This window comes from Apiospora aurea (genome assembly GCF_038362705.1).
Source record: "Apiospora aurea strain CBS 24483 chromosome Unknown utg000007l_segment0_segment0, whole genome shotgun sequence".
NCBI lineage: Eukaryota > Fungi > Ascomycota > Sordariomycetes > Amphisphaeriales > Apiosporaceae > Apiospora > Apiospora aurea.
In genome coordinates, this window is record NW_027117394.1 from 2,945,043 (window position 1) to 2,965,853 (window position 20,811).

General features: G+C 54.5%; 11 protein-coding genes across 11 annotated transcripts; 9 read left to right on the top strand and 2 right to left on the bottom strand.

Annotated features, from left to right (window-relative positions):
- Nucleotides 1-571: 571 nt before the first annotated feature.
- PG986_011169 (uncharacterized protein) lies at nt 572-841 on the top strand (the record flags this gene model as incomplete). Its single annotated transcript, XM_066847391.1, has 1 exon — nt 572-841. One exon carries the CDS (start codon nt 572-574, stop codon nt 839-841), a length of 270 nt encoding a protein of 89 aa, XP_066696882.1.
- Nucleotides 842-2,192: 1,351 nt separating this feature from the next.
- On the top strand, nt 2,193-3,785 carry PG986_011170 (uncharacterized protein; the record flags this gene model as incomplete). The annotated part of the gene is made up of 2 exons (XM_066847392.1): nt 2,193-2,645; nt 2,808-3,785. 2 exons carry the CDS (start codon nt 2,193-2,195, stop codon nt 3,783-3,785), a joined length of 1,431 nt encoding a protein of 476 aa, XP_066696883.1.
- Nucleotides 3,786-4,088: 303 nt separating this feature from the next.
- PG986_011171 (uncharacterized protein) lies at nt 4,089-4,691 on the top strand (the record flags this gene model as incomplete). Its single annotated transcript, XM_066847393.1, has 1 exon — nt 4,089-4,691. The coding sequence occupies one exon, from the start codon at nt 4,089-4,091 to the stop codon at nt 4,689-4,691; it is 603 nt and encodes a 200-aa protein (XP_066696884.1).
- Nucleotides 4,692-5,951: 1,260 nt separating this feature from the next.
- Nucleotides 5,952-8,319, top strand: PG986_011172 (uncharacterized protein; the record flags this gene model as incomplete). The annotated part of the gene is made up of 4 exons (XM_066847394.1): nt 5,952-6,077; nt 6,142-6,564; nt 6,620-7,824; nt 7,893-8,319. 4 exons carry the CDS (start codon nt 5,952-5,954, stop codon nt 8,317-8,319), a joined length of 2,181 nt encoding a protein of 726 aa, XP_066696885.1.
- A 1,585-nt stretch (nt 8,320-9,904) lies between these two features.
- Nucleotides 9,905-10,487, top strand: PG986_011173 (uncharacterized protein; the record flags this gene model as incomplete). The annotated part of the gene is made up of 3 exons (XM_066847395.1): nt 9,905-9,987; nt 10,017-10,106; nt 10,442-10,487. 3 exons carry the CDS (start codon nt 9,905-9,907, stop codon nt 10,485-10,487), a joined length of 219 nt encoding a protein of 72 aa, XP_066696886.1.
- A 1,262-nt stretch (nt 10,488-11,749) lies between these two features.
- PG986_011174 (Endoglucanase ii) lies at nt 11,750-13,010 on the top strand (the record flags this gene model as incomplete). The annotated part of the gene is made up of 5 exons (XM_066847396.1): nt 11,750-12,120; nt 12,192-12,369; nt 12,434-12,514; nt 12,589-12,652; nt 12,757-13,010. 5 exons carry the CDS (start codon nt 11,750-11,752, stop codon nt 13,008-13,010), a joined length of 948 nt encoding a protein of 315 aa, XP_066696887.1.
- A 372-nt stretch (nt 13,011-13,382) lies between these two features.
- On the bottom strand, nt 13,383-13,757 carry PG986_011175 (uncharacterized protein; the record flags this gene model as incomplete). Its single annotated transcript, XM_066847397.1, has 1 exon — nt 13,383-13,757. One exon carries the CDS (start codon nt 13,755-13,757, stop codon nt 13,383-13,385), a length of 375 nt encoding a protein of 124 aa, XP_066696888.1.
- A 1,357-nt stretch (nt 13,758-15,114) lies between these two features.
- Nucleotides 15,115-16,654, top strand: PG986_011176 (uncharacterized protein; the record flags this gene model as incomplete). Its single annotated transcript, XM_066847398.1, has 2 exons — nt 15,115-15,771; nt 15,830-16,654. 2 exons carry the CDS (start codon nt 15,115-15,117, stop codon nt 16,652-16,654), a joined length of 1,482 nt encoding a protein of 493 aa, XP_066696889.1.
- A 112-nt stretch (nt 16,655-16,766) lies between these two features.
- Nucleotides 16,767-17,433, top strand: PG986_011177 (uncharacterized protein; the record flags this gene model as incomplete). The annotated part of the gene is made up of 2 exons (XM_066847399.1): nt 16,767-16,773; nt 16,868-17,433. 2 exons carry the CDS (start codon nt 16,767-16,769, stop codon nt 17,431-17,433), a joined length of 573 nt encoding a protein of 190 aa, XP_066696890.1.
- A 372-nt stretch (nt 17,434-17,805) lies between these two features.
- PG986_011178 (uncharacterized protein) lies at nt 17,806-18,868 on the bottom strand (the record flags this gene model as incomplete). The annotated part of the gene is made up of 2 exons (XM_066847400.1): nt 17,806-18,340; nt 18,417-18,868. 2 exons carry the CDS (start codon nt 18,866-18,868, stop codon nt 17,806-17,808), a joined length of 987 nt encoding a protein of 328 aa, XP_066696891.1.
- A 742-nt stretch (nt 18,869-19,610) lies between these two features.
- PG986_011179 (oxidoreductase domain-containing protein) lies at nt 19,611-20,528 on the top strand (the record flags this gene model as incomplete). The annotated part of the gene is made up of 1 exon (XM_066847401.1): nt 19,611-20,528. One exon carries the CDS (start codon nt 19,611-19,613, stop codon nt 20,526-20,528), a length of 918 nt encoding a protein of 305 aa, XP_066696892.1.
- Between the last annotated feature and the right edge of the window lie 283 nt (nt 20,529-20,811).

The following is a 20,811-nucleotide window of genomic DNA, read 5'->3' on the forward strand; positions in this document are numbered from 1 at the left end:
CCCGCAACCCCGCCACAGCGCTCAAGTGTCAAGTGAGGCTCTCCACAGGCTTGACGTCAGTACTAGTGACGTCAGTGTACACGATTAATCGGAGCTGAGCTCCGGACGCGCGTAGAGGCGCAACGAAGCTCAACATCAAACTCTCTACATACATAAGGACTGGCCAGAACCTCCCTCTCTGGTCTTTTACTCCAATCCATCCAACAAAGCAACCCATCACACGACCAACACAACTCTAGGAATACTATTCCATCAACCATTTTCCCACCAAACCAAACGTCAACACAAACAGTAAGTTCTACAGCCCTGCTTCCCTTTCGCCCAATATCAGACGATGCACTCTATTGGCATCCGACTTCTTTTTCAAGAGGCTCGGCTCTTGTAGCTGGGCCATCGTGGAAATGCAACATTATGGCAACGGTCTTTGGCCGAACCTAGTAATGTTCCTGCTTCACAATGCCCTACGTCATTCGCAACCTCCGTCAAACTCACCCCGCCATACCCCACCATCGGCGGGTATGAAGTGCCTTACTTCACTCCAGTCACTAACTCTATTCACCAGCCCATCACAATGACTCAGTCCAAGGCCGACAAGATCGAGGAGGTCCGCTCCAACCTGCCCCTGCCCGAGGAGCCCCCCGTCAAGTCCGACTTCAACAGCGCTGATGCCTCCGCCACCAGCGTCGGCTCCGGCGGCGTCTCCAGCGACATCTCGACTGGCGATGCCTCTTCCTCTGGCCTGCGCGAGCCCGCCTCCACCAAGGAGGCCGACCTGAGCAACGTCGGCCGCGAGGGCAAGGACAACCTGTCCGGTCCCCCCAAGGATGCCGCCGCCAAATAAGTCCACTCTTCACTTTGGACACAACAACCAAGGCAGTTATGGCGTTTGATTTCACCAAGGCAAACGAACAACTACTAGGCGCGAGGCGGACAGGGAATTGGAATTGTACCACATCACTGGCGTTTAACGAGACATGGCATGACGACAACAACTTGATATATGCAACGGAATTGCATTGTATAGGGCACCTCGATCGATGATACATCTCGAGCTACCTCATTTTTTAGTCGGATCAATAGAACATCTGACAACACACCTGCTTCTCAATACTGCTCCGTGAATCTCTGTCAACGAACAAATGTTGTATAATGTGGCTGATATGCCAGAACTCAATTGGGTCAACGATCTATTCCAATCATGACGTGGCGTGCTATATAGTCTCGTAAAAGTCATCCAATTCTGGTTGGCCTGGATGACGGGTTTCGAAAGAGACGCTCGAATGAGATGGGATTTGCGAAAATTAGACGACTGCATCTTTTGTATACCCAACAGCTTGCGCCTCACTTTTCATATGCATAAGCCACCGTGTGATACTTCAGAGTGAGGCTTGTATGTTCATCTGGTGATGCTGGAAACAGCTTTCCGGGTCCAAAGTACGGTTGACAGTATGCGTTCAAAGTGTTCGGATGCGAATTCCCCAGGGCCACGTGTTCACTGCAACAAACCAACCGGCAACCCACGTCAGCCAAGAGATATATGCGTATTGGCCAGTCCAAGCGAGGGGGCCCTCCGTAATTAAGTATGCTCTTGACTTCCAACTACGGGGTGAAGAGCAGGGAGCTTACGATTCATACTACCCACGAGCAGTTAGCTTAGCGATGTTACTCGAACAAAGATATCTAGCGAAGGGTGTTGAACATGTGCATGCTGGGTCGTATAATAGCCCGCTGAGGGAATGACAGAAACTCAAGACCTCGACGGCGTAAACCCTCCCGGATCTGAAGATATCCGATGTTCTGGTTGTTCTAGAGGCCGGTTTCTACTCTTCAGACCATACTTGACAAGCAAGCTGAAATCCATAAGATGGGGTGATAGCGAGACAAGATCGTGAAGATACGGCCGGCACGGACAGCTTCGTCCGACACGCCGAAACGGGGGAGCGAAAACGAACCGAGCTGGATAAACTTTTCTGACTCAGTAGAGAACGAGAATATCCATGATGAACCGCTTACATATGTACAAGTAAAGCAATCGTTTTTTAATGTTCAAATCCAGTCATGAATTTGTTCCATCGCCTCTGACCTCTCGCATCATCACAACCCCTTAAACAACAACAACAACAACTGAGAGGGCCCGCCCCTGATAATACTACTAAGAAGGGGGGCCATATCATCTACCTTACTCGTCCACGATGGAGCACCAGAGATGGCCAGGGTCGACGAACTGGAGACTCCAACAGCGAATGCCGAGCTTTCGCATCGAAGAGGCAGCCAGCGACCTGTATGTCCCCAAGAAACGCCAGTCCGACGTGGATTCGATATTACGGCTCTCGCAACTCAGCGAGTACCGCCGCCAGAATGGCTTCACCTCGCCGCACGTGTCGCTGCGGGAGCGGATCACGCACTTTACGTGGCCGTGGTTCGAGTGCGTCATGTCGACGGGCGCCCTCGCCGCGCTGCTCGGGACCCAGGACGGGGAGTCGCCCTTCTACGACACCGACTTGCGCCACACCATCCTGCGGAAGGTCGGCCAGACGTTCTTCATTCTGGAGTTACTGCTGTTTTACCTGTTCAGCTTCCTCATCTGTGTCCGGTTCTGGATCAGACCTGCTACGCTGAAGGCTTCATTTCATCACCCGCACGAGGTAAGCAATGCAAGAAGGACACAAGAAAAGCCAAAAGTATATAATGGCTGTTCGCATACCTGAGATAAGATGATTGTATGACAATATTGAAAATTTCAAGTGCAGCGATGTTTGACTCTCCCTTTTGATTAACGGCTAACGAACATCCCTTTTTCAATACAGTCTTTCTTCTATGGCACCTTCTGGGTCTCCATAGCTCTGATCCTATACGGCACACAGCAGTATGTTGTCCCCGTGGTGATCCGGATCACTGGCGAAGAGTCTCCCTTGTGGCTGCACATGACGCTCGAGGCGTGCTTCTGGATCTACGCGGCCAGCGCGCTGCAGCTCGTCATCTTCCAGTACCACGTCATCTTCAGCGAGGAGCGGCTGCAGATCGCCAAGGCGGCCATGCCGACCTGGATCCTGCCCGCGTACCCCTTCATCATCATGGGGCCCCTCGCGGCCGTCATCCTCAAGGACAGCGGCCGGCCCGTGGCCCGGGTCGACTCGGCCGCGCCCATGCTCATCGGCGGCATCTTCTTCGCCGGCCTCGGCTGGAGCCTCGCCTTCATCATGTACACCGTCTACTTCACCCGGCTCATCAGCGGCGCGCTGCCCCGGCCGAGCAAGCGGCCGGACATGTTCGTGGCCGTCGGCCCGGCCGGCTACACCGCGACTACCCTGGCCAGCCTCGGCATGCTGGCGCCCAAGGTGATCCCGACGACGTACCTGGACATCCACTCGAGGGTGCCGACGGGGGACCTGTGGAAGGCTATGTCGATCCCGGCCGCCATGTTCGTCTGGCTGCTGGGCTTCTGGTTCTGCGCGCAGGCGGTCGTGTCGACGCTGCGCGGGGCGCGCAAGATGCGCTTCGCGCTCAGCTGGTGGGCCTTCATCTTCCCCAACGCGGGCCTGACCATGGGCATGTACAAGATCGGCATCGCCATCGACTCGACCTCCATCCAGGACATTGTCGTGCCCGCCGTCACGGCCGTGCTCGTCGCGGTCTGGGTCCTCGTCGCCGTCATGAACGTCGTCGCCGTCTGGCGCGGCGACGTGCTCTGGCCCGGTAAGGACGAGGATACGGAGGACATGGTGGATCTGATGGCGGAGCGCGATAGTTGGGATGGGGAGAAGAAGGCAGGACATGACGACTAACACGTTCACGGAGCTGTGCTTCCACCGCAAAGCAGTTACTAAGCGTTTCCGTAGCACAACCTACCCATTGTATATATCTACTTGATAAATGACAAAACATCATGCCGCTTTACGATATGTTCATTGGCTCTATCACTCTGATTCCCAAGTTAGGTACAGCGTAAGTGGGCTGACGTCATGACTGTTTGATTTGTAAAGCCTTCGTCAAAGTCTCCGGAATCTGGTATGGGTGTTATAAAGGTTTCCAACTGTGATAACTCTTCGCAATATTACTAGCTACTTCACGCTTAATATTAATTCAACATGGCTGGCCCTACTCAATCGGCCATCGTTTGGCCTCAACACTTTCTGCCCGGAACCACCGACAACTTCGTCTCAAACGAGGTCATCGCCAAGGGCTTGACCGCGCGGCAAATCTGGGACCTTCTCGCGAACATCAGCAAGTGGGAGAGTTACTACAAGAACGTGTCCCAGATCACGGAGCCCGAGTCAGGCCCGATTCTGAAGAAGGGCGACGTCTTCAAGTTCAGCACGTTCGGGTTCCCCGTCCTCACGTGTCCCGTCGAAGAATGCGTGCCGCCGCCGCCGCCTCAAAAAACATCACCGACAGGAAAAACAGAGCAGCAGCAACAGCAGCCGTGCCGGATCGCCTGGTCCGCGAAGCTGGATGCTCCCAACCCCGAGGAGAGCGTCGAAGTCTACCACGCGTGGCTTGTTGAGGACCTCGAGGGCGGGCGGGTGAGAATCTTGACCCAGGAAAGCCAAATTGGGAAGCCTGCTGCTCAACTGGCAGAGGTGAGGCCGAATAAGATGCTGTTAGGTCACCAGGACTGGCTGGGTGGGTTAGTCAGAGCGGCGAGAGGCCAGAAGATCGGGCAAACCAATCTAGATGCGATCCAAGGGTAAAAGAGACATGCTTCTAACTACGTGTAATATGACAGTTTCGTCAATTGGAAGATCTAACATTGGAGCCAATTGTCAACTCGTAAGCGCTGCCATCTCTCCAAACGCAATCTCTTGCTGCTGCTTCGGAGCGTGATGTATGAGCCACAAGTATCTTTGCGACATGGTCTTCTTCCAGTTAAGATGGCCAACTCATTTCAAGCCCTTCATGACTTCTTCTTGCATCATTACAATTCCTCGTCTGATAGAAAATCACGCTCGATGTTTACACTCTTGAGAGACAATGTTCTAAAAACAGTCAGAGCGGGCTGACTTTCCAGGGCGGGGTTATGCCGTGTAACCCAACAGTTACCGGGCCGATAAAACCGTCCCCGCAGTATGGTTTGATCAGTATTAGTAACAATATTGACGAGACACTCGACAGCCGCCATTATTCAACCAGTGTCAAAAGTTGTAACAACAGCCACCAATACGACATATCCCAATTGAAGCTTTTGTTCGTGTGTTGTAGCTTTTTGGTGTTCATATCCGATTGGTCCGGAGACTTCCAAGTCAAAGGCACGTCTCTTGGACTGGTGTGTCCGTTTCCCCACCATTCATGATTACGGAGACCCAGACGTGCCTGCCGTACATCGGATCAAAAGATGAAAAACATGGCATGACCGAAGAGGCACTGAGCCGAACCCCGGCGCCGGGACTTCTAGATACATGCATTGGAACATGCAGGCAGCCAGGCGGTAAGCGGAATTGATGTTCTGGCGTTACTGCCAAGCCTGCGTCACATCGTTATCCAATGGCGCCATCCCCGTTTATTGCTATCTCAAATATTCCCTCAACCGTGGCCAGAATAGGAAGGTCTCTTGTTACTTCCCTGCCGCGACTTCATGGCTCAGATTGCGATAGGCAGGTCAGACCAGCCTCGCTGGATAATCACCAAGGGGATGCTGTTCCGGGTCCTACGCCGCATGGTACCCCGCGCGATGGCTTACGGGCGGGAACTTCAAAGACGTAATGTAATGCTTTCGGCCCTGTGGTGAGCCGCTTCCCTGGGTCGTATTACCTAGGAAGGGCCGTTGATAGGTAAGGCGGGAAGGTGCATATAATACATTCATCACCTGAACCTATATATAATGTGCCTGCCTTGCGAATCCGTCTCTCCGGTTCCTTTTCTGTAGCTTGACCAAGAGTGACCAAGAGTGACCTCCTTCCTCCCACCTCAGTCAATTGTCATCCGAGACAAGGGACTCAAGAAGCAACACCATCATGGGACGCGGCTTCGTATCATGCGCGCTAGCGCTCTATGCTGGCTTGTCCAGTGTCGCAGCGCTGACCCCAGAGGGCATGATTTCGGCCAACCGCTATGGTGACGCTATTCCCAACCCTACTGGCGTATGTCTCGAATGCCTGCAACACTGTGTTTCCCGTTCGGTCGAGCCTGACTAACGCCCTCTAGGAATTTGCCCTCCTCACCATCTCCAAGTACTCTTTCGAGAACCACACTTCCTCATCCAAGTGGGCCAAGCTGGATTTGAAGACTGGTGAAATTAGCGACTGGGAAGGAGACGAGTCCATCTCGGAGTTCGTCTTCATCGGCCCTACGTCATCGTCAATTCTGTACCTCAATAGCACGAACGCGGAAGACGACGGCGGAGTAAGCCTGTATGCCGGTGATGCCTTGGCGATCGGAGATGCCAAGCTCGTGGCATCGATCCCAGCTCCGCTTTCCGGCCTCAAGGCGGCGTCGACCTCATCCGGCGACATCAACTTCCTTCTCTCGGGCCTGGCTTATCCCAACGGAACTGCGTACAACGAGAAGTTTGCTACCAAGCCAGCCAGTGCAGGCCGCATTTACACCTCCATTTATCCCCGACTCTGGGTGAGTACTGGATCGTTTCAGACGACTTCTGCAACCACAGCTGATCATTTTTCAGGATCACTGGCTTACGCCGCAAAAGTATGCGGTGTTTGGCGGAACTCTGAAGAGTATTGCTCCCAGCAATGGAACTTACAGCATTGGAAACAGCTTCTCCTTCGATGGCAAACTGACCAATTATGTCACTGGCATCTGCAACGTTACTTGTGCCGAGAGCCCAGTCGACACCGAAGGCGATGCGGGTGACTACGATCTGGCACCAGACGGAAGCAAGCTCGTCTTCAGGTCCAAGGATATTGACCTGCCTCTGTCCAACTACACGAGCACCCCGCTCTACCTTGTCCCTTTCACGGGATCATCAGAGGACGCCGTACTTCTCAATCCCCGCGGAGCCCCTCCATACACAGATGCTGAAGGATACTCGACGAGCCCCAAATTCTCACCCAAGGGTGACAAGATCGCCTACTTCCAGCAGAACGGTATCAACTACGAGTCCGACCGCAGGATTCTGTACATTGCCAATCCCGATGCCAAGAACGCCGAGATCACCAAGCTCGCCGGCAAGTGGGACCGTTCCCCTGCCTCGCTCGAGTGGGCCAAAGATGGCCAGACCGTGTTCGTCCAAGCGTCTGATCTTGGTCGCGATCGCATCTTCTCCATTCCGACGACGGCCAATGATGACTTTGTACCAAAGAACATCACGGACGAGGGCACACCGACTGGGTTCCACATCATCCCGGACGGCCTAATCGTCTCGGACTCTAAGATCTGGTCCAGCCGCGACATCTACACCGTCTCCACTACTGGCGAGCCACTCAAGACCTACTTCCAGGCCAACAAGGTAGACCCCGAACTTGTTGGTCTTGGCCCCGAAGATGTTTCGGAATTCTACTACTCCACCAACAGCTCCGAGATCAAGCAGCAAGCCTGGATCGTTTATCCCGAGGGCTTTGACAAGACCAAGAAGTACCCCCTCGCATTCCTCGTCCACGGAGGTCCTCAAGGAAGCTGGGCAAGCTCATGGTCACTTCGATGGAACCTCAAGACCTGGGCAGACCAGGGCTACGTTGTTGTTGCGCCGAACCCGACTGCGTCGTTCGGTTGGGGCCAGAATCTGACTGACGCGATCGCTGGGAAATGGGGCTCATACCCCTACTGGGATTTGGTCCACGCCTGGAAGTACGTCAACGAGACGCTTGACTATGTTGACACCACTCGTGGCATCGAAGCTGGTGCCTCCTTTGGTGGATACATGACGAACTGGTAAGAACCCCTATGCTACTCCATCGTATCCTGCTAGTACTATGGATATGTGGCTAACACCTCGACAGGATCGCCGGACAGGAGATGGGGCAATGGTTCAAGTCCCTCGTGACCCACGACGGCGTCACGCAAACCCTGGGCGCCTATAACAGCGACGAACTGTGGTTTATGAACCACGACTACCTCGGCCCCTACAACGCTAGCGGCATGGTTCCCGGCTCGCCCTACTACGACTGGAACCCGCTGCTGTACTCTGACCGGTGGTCGACTCCCCATTTCGTTGTGCACAACGAACTCGACTACCGCCTGCCCATCAGCGAGGGCATCCTCCTCTTCAACATGCTCCAGACCAAGGGCATTCCAAGCAAGTTCCTCAGTTTCCCCGACGAGGATCACTTGACACTCAAGCCCGAGAACAGCCTAGTCTGGCACACGGAGATCTTCAAGTGGATCAACTTCTACAGCGGCATTAGCAATGCGACGAGCCCGTTTTGAAGCACACTACGAACCTTGTGTGACTAAACTTCCCATGGTTGCGATGCCGTGTACGGCAAACACCTAGAAGCCTCCAAGTACGATAGTGTGGTAGTTAAATAATACAATTAATTAATGAATCTGACTGTTTGCCTACGAGGCAAGGGACGGTGTCTTCTCCATGTCTAGATGGTACTCCTTCTATACACAAATACAACGACGAGATTGGATCTTGGCTGGGGCGATGGCTGGGATGGTGGCCTAAGTAAACTACGAAGGGAGCTAAGCATGTATTCTGGATTGTGAGTGTAAACGATGTCGAGTGCCTCTTGACTACCCAGCATCCTATTCTTAGATATCAGGAGGAAGGCAAAGTTCAGCAAGAATGATATCAGGTACATAAACTAGCATATGCTCGGCGAGAGCTTTGTTCGTCTCTTAGAAAGCAAGCATTAGAACATCGTGCTGCATGACTGGCATGCTGGCCACCAGAAGGGATCGTCGAACATCATAGGGGGACCATAGATGAATTTAGGATGCCGCTGAAAGGCGGCTGGCTATCAAGTCCTTGGTCTTGAGAACAGTGAGCCTCGAGTTACACAGCGTAGTGGCACAGATCATCACAGCATGAGACATCCAGCTCGTGTCAGTAGCTAGGTAGCAGTAGATGATCTCATATGGCACTGAATGTGAGGCATAGGTGAGGCGAGGCCAAGCAAACGCCTGGTAGCAAGTACCTGTGGATCACTCCCTTGCCCGAAGGCACTTAACCATTTTCGGTACAGATCTGGGGAGAGCCAATAGGAAAATCCACACGAGGTGTGCCTCAGAGGAGGGCAGCTGAAGTAAATGGACCAATCAGAAAATCAGGAATCGGGGCGGTCCCTGTTGACCCACCCGAGTAAGGTGCGGCTCTGCTGTGGGTTAGGGGACCAGAAACGTTTTGGACCAATCAGAAAATTCCCCACCCAGCATTTTGTTTCTGCCTGAGGACCTGACATCGCCAGCCATGTTGTCGTGCCCTCTTGCATTCAATGTTTACTGATTGCGGACCCCATTCTGCCCTTCTGGAAACCTACTTAAGGGTTCTTCTCTCCTCCCCAGTTCCCAACTTCTCCCTCCCTCCATCATCAAGCAACCCAAACATCCATCCTCTTCCTTGGACACTTGGGACTTCAACCAACATCAAGCTTCCTCATCCTCAACAAGCTTCATCATCTTCCTTCATCATCATTACTCTTCTTCATCATCCTTCTTCATCAAGGACCTTCACCAACTTGATCAAGTACCATCTTCATCAAGCATCTTCATCTTCAACACATCATTGCTTCCACCTTCCATCTTCCACCTTCAACATTGGCACGCCATACCACACATGCCACTTGCCACTTGCCAACATCAACCTTGCCTTGGTACACCACCACACTACCACATTACCACAACAACATTGGCATGCAACCTTCAACAACAAACATCAGAAGCAATGATCAAGATGTCGTCTCACGCAAGCTGACTCAACCATACATTGTAAGTTCAACTCACCCCTTCTCAACATGGCAAGACATTCCTCAACCTAACCACTCTCCTCCTCCCACAGCTCTCACACATGACCACCCTTCACTTCCTTTTCCACTACATCATCTTCAGCAAGCCTGGCCTTGCTTCAGTTACCCTGCCCGCACATCCCCAGTACGTCCTCTCCTATCCAATCTCGTCAGTACCTTGGCAAGCTTTGCAAATCAGAACACCAGCGTCACCTCGTGGCTGCGCAATGGCTCTTCTGCGCAACGCGACTTCATCCTGGTCTCGTAAGTCGAGCGTACTCCGGTACAGCACCTCCGCAGAGTTCAGATGATTTAATGTCAACACGGAACGCGTCTTTGGCATGGTTGGGGTTCAGGAACACGAGGGTCACTGTGACGGGTAAATGCTCGCTTGGTCATGTCCAATACAGTTGTTTGATATGTGGAAATTGGAGTCTTGGGTAAGTCATTAAAACAAACCGAGTCAGCTTCTCATCAAGGATTATGGTGGCGATGCTTCACCCGCCTTCAAGGTAAGATACTTATTCCATCACTTCTCCTCCTCCTTCAATCAATTACTAACTTAGAAGATGAACATATCAGACCAAGCAATCTTCAAGACCGACCGGTATCTACAAGGCAAGCCACCGAGGCAACAAGACATAAATAAACACAAGGCGGGAGCATCGTGGCAATATTGGAGGATTTGGGATATGGGACATGGGACTTTGGCATGGGAAATTGGAAACATTGAGATTGGAAATATTCATACATACAACATGTCACTTCATGGAGGTGACATGAGGGACGGTGGTGGGCACTTAGTTCAGTCTTTGCTTTTGCAGCTTGAGTAGCAGCAACAACATAGCACTCAAACACCCAAATCAATACAGCTGCAAAGCGATTGAACACATCAATTATTTCCTGGTCTTCTCAATTTCATTATTGGCATCCTGATATCGACTTTTGTTATGTGGATTCGAGTTCTTTGTGTTCAACAAATGCGAGTTGCTAACCATACGTAAACCGGAAGTGTAGCATGGCTTTTTGCAACAAATGTTGCCAAGCCACCTTCGCTGAGTTGGCGTTGAACTGTAGATAGTAAAAAAAGATGATAAGACACCCAGAATAAGCAATTAATTATTTGACCGACGTTGTTGTTGTTGTTATGAATTATCCTGGCCTATTGGAGTTAAGTAAGAGAAACCAAAACGTTCGGCATTTTATCAGCTTTAGGTTGTGCTTTCGAAGATGAAGATGATACAAGCCTTCGCGTCCGCACGCAGATCCGGGCCACGGGGCCGAACGAGTGGATATGCCAAGACGCCAGCTGCGCCGTTTCTCACGAGCAACCGTCATGTCATCTGCACTGCGCTGCATGTCCATACTAACGTTTGTCAAATCCCACCTGTCTGGCAAGGCATCTGCAGCCCATGTGGTGCCTATCGAACGTGGCATGACTTGGCTTGGCGGCGGAATTTCGCTCGCGTGATGCCGTGGCGCCTTGCCGAATCCGAACGCCGGACGTCGTGGCTCCGGGCTCCGCTGCTGCACACTTGTCACCTCATATTCGGCGCCCACGGAACCGCCATAAGGGCTTGGTTGGAAAGCTAAGCCTTGATGGGGGTGACCTAGACGGCACCGATTGGAGGAATCTTTCTTGGAACGGTAGGACGCACAGCAAGGAAAGCGACTGCGTGGGGAAGGGTGGGAATGGCGGGACGCGCGATGTGATCACCCATCCATACCTGCCTGAGTGATTCGCTCCGACGATATTTATATCTGGCGATCGCCATTCGATCGTCTCCTTACCCTCCATCTCTGTGATCTGAACAATTCCCATTCAAGCAGCTGAAGCCAGCCAAACGACACCTCCATCCGACCAGCAGCTTATTTCCCCCGACCCGAAGCCGAACACCCACACAACGATGCGAACCCACGCCCTCCTCGGCCTCGCGGCCAGCGCCGCCTCGCTCACCTCGGCCCACACCATCTTCGTCCAGCTCGAGAGCGGCGGCACGACGTACCCGGTCTCGCACGGGATCCGGGCGCCGTCGTACGACGGGCCCATCCAGGACGTGAGCTCCGACTCGCTGGCCTGCAACGGGCCGCCGAACCCGACGACGCCCTCGGACCAGATCATCGACGTCCAGGCCGGCAGCACCGTGACCGCCGTCTGGCGGCACACGCTGACGTCGGGCGCCGACGATGTCATGGATGCGTCGCACAAGGGGCCGACGCTGGCGTACTTAAAGAAGGTGGATAGTGCTACGTCGGCTGCGGGGCCGGGTAATGGATGGTGAGTAGAACTCCTGGGGATTCTATGAACGTACTGAGATTATGACGGCATTTGACTTAAGTGTTCATCAGGTTCAAGATCCAACAGGATGGCCTCAACGGCGGCGTCTGGGGTACCTCGAAGGTCATCGAGAATGGCGGTCTTCACTCCATAAAGATCCCGGACTGTTTGGCCGATGGCCAGTACCTCCTCCGAGCCGAGATGATTGCTCTGCACGCTGCTGGATCTCCTGGTGGTGCCCAGCTCTACGTAAGTCATGTACCACGCATCTCTGCCCGGTTCGATGCTCTTACTTACATGGGATCTCTCATAGATGGAATGTGCCCAGATCAACATTAAGGGAGGAAAGGCCACTACGTCCCCGCAAACATACAGTATCCCGGGCATCTACAAGGTATGCTAACTCTGTTATTTCTCTTGCCACACAACCCGCATCATCGACCGCTGACACAAATATGATTTACATAGGCCAACGACCCTGGTCTGCTGATCAACATCTACTCCATGGGGAGCAGCAGCTACGTGATTCCCGGTAAGTCCCCTTGGCCTTCCAAACTCCCCACCTTATCCCCGACAGAGCATACACGACCATGATGAGAATCCCAACTGATGATGATTTGTTTTTCTACACGTTAGGCCCCGATCCCTTCACCTGCGGCGCCGGCGGCAACAACCCCGCGCCCACCACCACGAAAGCGGCCCCGACCACCATCGTCACGTCCACCAAGGCGCCCGCTCCTACCACCACGGCCAATCCCGGGCAGGGAGGCGGTTGTAGCCCCGTCGCCCAGTGGGGGCAGTGCGGCGGCAAGGACTTCAAGGGCTGCACGGCGTGCTCGGGGTCCTACAAGTGCGTTGTGAGCAATGAATACTACTCGCAATGCCAGTAATCTGTTGATAAACGGGGGAGAGAGGATTTTATCAGCCTTGAGATGAGAGCATTAGAAGTGTTTTTAGAGAAGAGCGTTCGTTGGCTGATTGCGATGGGCTATTTGTTAATAGTGTATCACGGCAGTACTCTTGGAGTGTAAACACTCGGAGCGGTCTAGAATCAAGGTCTGGCTGTAGCGTTTCCCTAGAGAGAAAAGTGCAGGACCAGTGTTTGTGCCGCATGTGACTCTAGGGAGTGTTCCCTCGATACTCCAACACGCGAGAGACTCCGTTCAGCATCCCAAATCATCCATTGCGCACCCCAGTAGTGCGATCCACCATTCACCCCAGTAGCAGATCCAGAACCACATCTCAGCCTGGTAGACCCAGAACTATTGCGGGAAATCTTGGCCGCCAAACACGACATTGTACAAGAGCACGGCGCATACGCCCACTACCCCCGCGCAGAGGGGTGAGGCCCGGTAGAAGTTGCCGCCGTGCTTTTGCTCATACCGAACCCACCGCCCGAAGGGTTCAAAGGGCAACAAGTCTCCATGGATGACCAACAGAGCCGCCTGGGCGAAGGCTCCGAGCAGCTTCGCCCAGAAGAAGGCATACTCTTCTTTTGGCACACGTGGCTCGAATGTCTGGTCGCGGCGGTGGCGGGCCATGAGAATAGCTGTAAACGCTATGGCGGCCATGCCGAGACAGAACCGGCTTATACCGGGGTCTGGGCTTTTGAAGGCACGGTGCCTGTTTAATTCCATGGTGTTGGCTTGACCTGACTATGCGGCTTGCTGGAATGAAAAGGCGGGACTCGGTTGACAGAACCTGCTGCTGGCGAATCATTGGATATTTGTGTGTATGTGACTGTCCAAGATGGATCTTTCGACATATGTTTTAGGATTCTGCTCCCGGGGTTGCTGACGGCTTTAGAAATTGTTTCAGGCGAAACAAGGGAGGATCAAGTTAAGCCTTTGAAATCAATAGAAACCTCGTGATATCAGGAGGGAAACTGTCTCCGTTGAGTTGGATGAAACAATTGTTGTTAAGCTTCGGCTACTCCACGGCAGTCACGTATGTTTGCTCCATTTTGAGGGCTTTGGGTGCAGACACAGAGGCAACCTGGGTGGCCGTTAAGATCTGCCAAGGAATAATCCAACCGTCAGTATATTGCGGATGGGTACACAAGGCGTGTAAGAGGAGAAGGGACAGAGTAGAAACGAAACGTGATCGCAGAGGGGGCCCAACCCTCGTATCATGGTATAAGAAGTCCGTGGACTAAAATAGGCACTATAGCAAGACTACACTGACCTAGTCGAAGAATCGTGACGTCGGCAGGAGTCACGAGCCTTGTTGGGGTGGGCACTGTGTCTTTGGGCATCCAGTACCTGACGAGGACGAACACGGAGATCAACACGGACCGGCTTTTGTATCAAACGACATAGCATGCGATACCATACTACATGACGGATATAAGTTCTAAAGCCATCAATTGAGTGGTGATTGCAGGGAAATGTATACTCTCCTAGTATACCCCTGAGGATGTCCGCCGGATTCCTGGAGCGTATTCAGGGGCAACTTCTGCCCGAAGAATTCTCAGTCGACACAATGCCTTTTTCGCTTCCCAGCTATAACTACCATAAGCTACAAAGTGAACCAATTACCGTGTTGAATCAAACGGACCAAACTTAGCATACACTATGCGCCAACATCGTGATGCCCCTGCTAGCGACTTGAAGATCAAGGTAAAACAATGCAGCTGTTAGGAACTTGTCACTGTATTATAAAGGGAGCTTTCTATAGAAGCTGCATTCAGACTAGCCTCCGAACACCAAAGACAAGGGGTTTTCGGTCGACTATGTTGTTGCCGGACAAAGAGGACCACCACTAATAGCACACTCTCCGGATCAGTAACCTCTTTATTAGATCTCGACACGACAAAGGCAGGAAGCCACACTATCCCGAGTGTTATGACTTGTTACTACCATCACGCATACTTAAAAAGTTGGATAGATGGGTACAGTCATGGGAATTTCCCATATCAACCACAATCGCTCAAAAGTTTGGAGTATTGCATCGAAGTAAAAGGGAAAGGGGAATTCCATTGGAATCACTGCGAACATGGCGGACAAGTCGGTAAACGTTACAAGAACATCTGTCCTGGAGGATGGCACTTTGCCATTTCCCATAAGAGGACCAAAGACTCTCCGAATCCCAGTGGAAAGGGACGTAGCGTACGCCAAAAATGCGTTGAGGGGCCTCAACCTGCTACAGACGCGCTACGACGCTGCGATCGCCTCGCAGAGTCTCTCGAGCGCCCTGGAGTACCTGTACGAGCACCTGCCGACCAAGGTCTCGGACCTCGTGACGTGGCACTCGCCCGATGACTTCGACATCTTCCCCGCGGACATCGGCCCGGACGACAACGCGGCGTACCGGCGCTTCCTGGAGCAGCACCCGAAGCACTGCGTGACGAGCTACAAGGCGATCCGCCAGCACGAGTACTTCATCCAGCAGGTCAACACGCACGACGACCATTACGTCACGGTCCTCCTGCACCTCCGCAAGGACGACCACCCGCGCACGCGCTGGCAGAAGCGCGTCCCCTTCACCACCGTCGACTTCTCCGCCTTCGTCGACCCCTCGGTGTCGACGACCGACCCCGCGTCCGAGGCCCGCGTCGCCCGCGTCCGCGCGCGCATGGCCGAGTTTCTCCGGCCCGTGCTGAGCAACATCGACGACCGCGCGGCCCACGAGGGCGAGCTCTGGGTCCCCCGCGTCCCGGCCCGCAGACGCCGACTTCAGCTCCGGCCTGCGGGCCTTCGTGCTGTTCGAGCAATTCACCCGTCGCCTCGTCGAGCTCTGGTGCGAGGGCAAGTCGTACGATGCCGAGACCCTCTGGCGGCCGACCTGCGCCTACATGAACCTCGAGAAGGCCCGCGACGACATGATCGGCGCCGCGTCGCGCCAGGTTCGGCGGTACATGGGGTTCACCCCGCGTGTGTCACTGTCGCTGCTCAAGGGGCCCAAGAATGGCAAGGAAGACCCGCAGGCGTTTGTGCTGCACCGGCTGGCGACGCCGCGGGACGTTGGGCAGATTGGCGATTTTCGCTTCGGGGGCGACGATGAGGACGACAGCGAGGCGAACCAGTCGGATTCGGACGACGATACCGCTTCGGAAGCGAGCGATGATTCCAGCCCTTCTGCACAAAAGGGGAAGCCGATAATGGGGCTGCCGTGCGTTGATTTGGATGATTCAGAGGACGAGGAGGACTTGCAGCAAAATGTTGATGATGCGTTTATGCGGCTTGCAGGAGCTGACGACGCCGATGATGAGGAGGAAGAGGAGAAGCAAGACCCCAAGCCTGCATCCAGCAAAGTTAGTTCACCTACCATGGACGTGGAAATGGCGGAGGGTCCAGAGGTGATAGCGATTGAAGACGATGATGATGATGCCCCGATCTTCTCAGGACCCCAATGGCCCAACGAGATTCCTCGTCCGGCGTCATCTGCGGCGCGCTACTTGGCTAACCGGCTCGATCCGCAGGCACCCGGGAAAAGCTTCGTCGTCGACTCCATCGTCGACGATAACCTCTCCGTTGAGGGTAACACATTCAGCAACGACCAGTTCGAGATCGAGGTGGAAACGCCCCCTTCGTAGGGGGAGGAGGAAACGCAAATCCCGCACTCGCCGCGCTCGTCCCGATCCGACGATGTCGACATCATCATCATCAACGAGCCTGCTCAAGAAGCCATAGCCTCTTCAGATACACATGACAGGTACGTTTTCCTCTACTATGACCCACTGGAGACCAATGGTGACTTACTGTTCGGCTGCAGCCCCCTGTACCAAGGTCAACACTGCAGGAACCAGACGAATCAGAGGAGGATAGGGAACGTGCCGAATTCTGCCGCAGCGACGCCCCCAGCCCCGAGGTCCAGCCCGAGACCCAGCCCGAAGCGCCCATGGAGTCCCTCAGCACGCCGCTGTCGCAGTCTGTTGAAGTCGAAGTGCCTCTGAGCACACCCATCGCGAGCCCCGCGAGACCTTCCACGCCTCCGCCCGCGGCGGAGGAGAGCGCGAAGCGGAAGTTCAGCCTGGTGAGCGACTACGACGACGACACCCAGCAGGAGGGATCGCCGACGAAGCGGCAGCGTACCCAGTCACCGATTGCTTCAGATGTCACTGTGCAGGAATACGACCCCGAGGCGCCGTCGCTCGGCGCTGTGGAGGAGTACGACCCCACGGAGCCGGCGCTCGGTGCTCCGACTTGGAGCTGGACGGCTGTCAATTCCTCGCCGGGCAGTCAGATTCCGGGGCTGACGTTGGCGCCGGAGCCAGCTGCCTCGGCCGAGACACAGGATGCGGCTGGCGAAGGAGAAGTACATGCGGAAGATACGGAGCTTTCGCCTACAGGCGTTCCGTCCTACATAGCTTAATAGTGGCGCGATGGGAAGTTATTGTAGCATGATTGGGTAGTCAGCATTGTATGGTATGGGGAAGCATATATCGATGTTCAAATCAAATTCATTCGGGCAACCAATTTACGTATGAAAACTCGTATGTGCTACACATTGATCGCCATAGCGTAATATGTGTTATGTATTGGCCTTGATAGATGGTATTGTTGGTAGAAGAAGAGCTCAGGGGTAGCGTTGCGACGCCGACGAGATGGTGCCTAGATTGGCCGCATAAGCAACATTTTCAGAGCAAGTACATGTAGGTACGGACATAACCCCGCCAACATCCAGCAAAGATGTAAGCCCCCCATGAGAGCCCATTCACCTTCAAGTAGCCTACATACAGCCTCTTCATAGATTGTTCTCTTCCTCCTCCATCGCGTCAATACACTCCTTCCACTCAGCCCAAGCCGCATCCCCACCCGGCAACCCCCCAAGCAGCGGCAAGCGCGTCCCATCCGGGTCCCCGAACCCGCGCAGCCGACTGATCGCCTCCTTGATCCCCACGGTGCCCGTCTGCACGATGAGCTCCTCCATGGCGCTGAGCTTGTACTGGAGCGCGCGGCGGCGGCGGACCTCGGCTTCGGTGAGCCCCACCGTCTTGGCCGAGAGGGCGTACAGCGCGACGACCGTCTTGGGGAAGAAGCCCGCGCACCCGTCGATGGCGCCCGCGCCGCCGACCGTGACGACGGGCAGCAGCTGCTGGCCCAGGCCCGAGAAGGTCCGGAACTGGGCGTGGTCGATGTGCGGGTGGGACGCGACTTGGGCGTGGTACGACATGTCGCCGTGCGAGAGCTTGCAGCCGACGATGTTGGGGTGCTTGGAGAGCGTCGCGTATGTCGAGGGGACGACTTTGACGTTGTTGGAGACGCCGGGGTAGTGGTAACTGAGAGTAGTGTTAGTTGGGTACATCGACTAGCATGGCAGAACATGGCCCCCTCATCGACGAATGCTGGACTTACATCAAGATGGGAATGGGGCTCTGGTCGGCGACGGCCGTAAACCACTGGATGATGCCCTCCTGTGTGCTAGCGCCCGCAAAGAAGCCCGGGACGAGACAGAGGCCCCATTGGGCACCAGCCTCCTTGGCGCCTTTCAGTTGAGAGACAGTCTCCTCCACGTTCTGCGTGGCGGTGCCGGCGACGATGGGGTAATCCTTGAAGCCGGCCCCGTCGAGGGCCTTCCGCACGCTGGACAGGATCTCGGAGCGCTCATTATTTGTCAGATGGATGGCCTCGCCCGTGCTGCCTAGCACGACGAGCCCCGTGATGCCCGCTTTGGCGAGATAAACTGAGTGCGCCGCCTGCGTGTCGGCGTCGTATGGCGATGCGATGGCATTATAACTTGCCGACTTCTTGGACTGGAAGAAGGTGGGGACCGGCACGTAGATGCCGGCCGGGGGAACTGGCGCCATGGTGGTGGTTCTTCGGGCTTATACACTTATAAGTAGCAATCTTGGTGACGAGGACAACTCCATGCACAAGAGAAAACCTCAAAGACTCGGGAAATGAATGAGAGCCTTTTCGCTTCTATCCGCTACGGCCCTTCCATTACTCAGGTCTTTACATGCATGTATTTATGGTTTCGAAGATCTTGCGCGGGGTTCTCCAGGAAATGACGCCGTACCCGACTACCGAGGATTGGGGTCGGTGTTTCGGGGCAGCATTGCAGCGATCTCGTAGCGGGTGTTTTGTCGGTGGTAGCCGACAGATACTGCGACTTGGGTTCTTTCGGGCGTCGACCGCGTATCGTTGGAACATCAACTGGCGGCCAGGCAGGCCAATATGCACTTACCTACCTAATGTAGTGTCAACATAGATTCAACTGAGCCTCATTGCTGTAGTGCTTGCTTCCCTTTTGCAGCCACTAGTGACCAAGTGGAAGTCTTCGCATTTAGGCAGTCGCATGCACTGCCCCCAGCTGGGTTTGTACGCTGGAGCCTTGTTGACCGAACCACCTTATTTTAGGCAGCACTATGCTATAATTACGACAACGTTGAAGTGGTCAGAGTCACAACAAACAAACCACCTGAAACTTACTGTCTGAACATCTCTTTGATACCAACTCGATAAGTTGGTCGCTGCGCATTTGCCAACCCTTTTCAGCCTTTCATCGGCACATCCCATTTCATTAGCAACCATTCGCAACCGGATATGATGTCGCGCACTTTGGCCAAGAAGCAGCCAGAGCCGGCGCAGGAGCGGAGAAAACAACCCATGCCCGTCCTGACCTCGTACGAGTCCAAGGACGTCGCAATCCCAGATGACTTCCTACGAGACGAGCGCCACACCGCCGACTCCATCGCCTACAAGGTGATCAACTTCAAGGAGACGGACCTGCCCCAGTACGAGCCGTGCTACGCGGCCGTGCTGGACAACGTGCTCACGCCGTCGGAGTGCGCGACGCTGCTGCAGCTCGCCGAGTCGAGCGTGCGGGACGAGGACAAGGCCGCGGACGGCAGCCCGTGGCGGCCCGCCATGGTCAACGTGGGCGGCGGGCGCGAGGTGCTGGAGACGAGCTACCGCAACAGCGACCGGATCATCTGGGACAACCAGGAGGTCGTGGACCGGCTCTGGGCGCGGATCGCGCAGGTGCCCGGCATCATGGACAAGCTGGGCAAGGTCACGGGCGAGGAGCTGCTGGGCGTGACGAAGAAGGGGAAGCAGCAGACGTGGTGGGAGTTCCACGCCATCAACAAGCGCATGCGCTGCCTTAAGTACGGCAGCGGCCAGTTCTTCGCGCCCCACTGCGACGGCGCCTACAGTACCAAGGAGGACGACGGCACCGTCTACCGCACCCACTACACCGTGCACCTCTACCTCAACGACTCCAAGGTCGAGGCCGGCGACGAGGACAAGGAGGCTACCGAGCTCGAGGGCGGCGCCACGCTGTTCTTGTCGACCAACGAGGAGCACCGGGTCGAGGTCAACCCCAAGGCCGGCCGGGTCTTGATCTTCCAGCACCGCAGGTTGTATCACTCGGGCGACAACGTCCTGGCGGGTACGAAATACACCATCAGGACGGATCTTCTGTACAAGTTACGGAAGGGTGAGAACGGTGGCTTGGAGGTTTGATCAGAGCTAATGAAGGGGGCGGAGGCAACTAGTGAAGCAGGCTGTGTGAAGCTCAGTAACGGAGCAGATCACAACCAAAATTAAATGAATTAATAAAACCTTGGTTTATGTTTCTTTCTGACATCTGGTATTTGGGCTAGTAATCATGGCCGTTTCATTAGCTGTCATATCGAGTTGCTACATGTAGTTTTATTGCCATGCTGTTAATGATTACTTGGGCGGGTGGCTTAGGACGGCTGAACAGAGGTGACACTGTAACAATGAGCTAAAAACCGGTTAGATC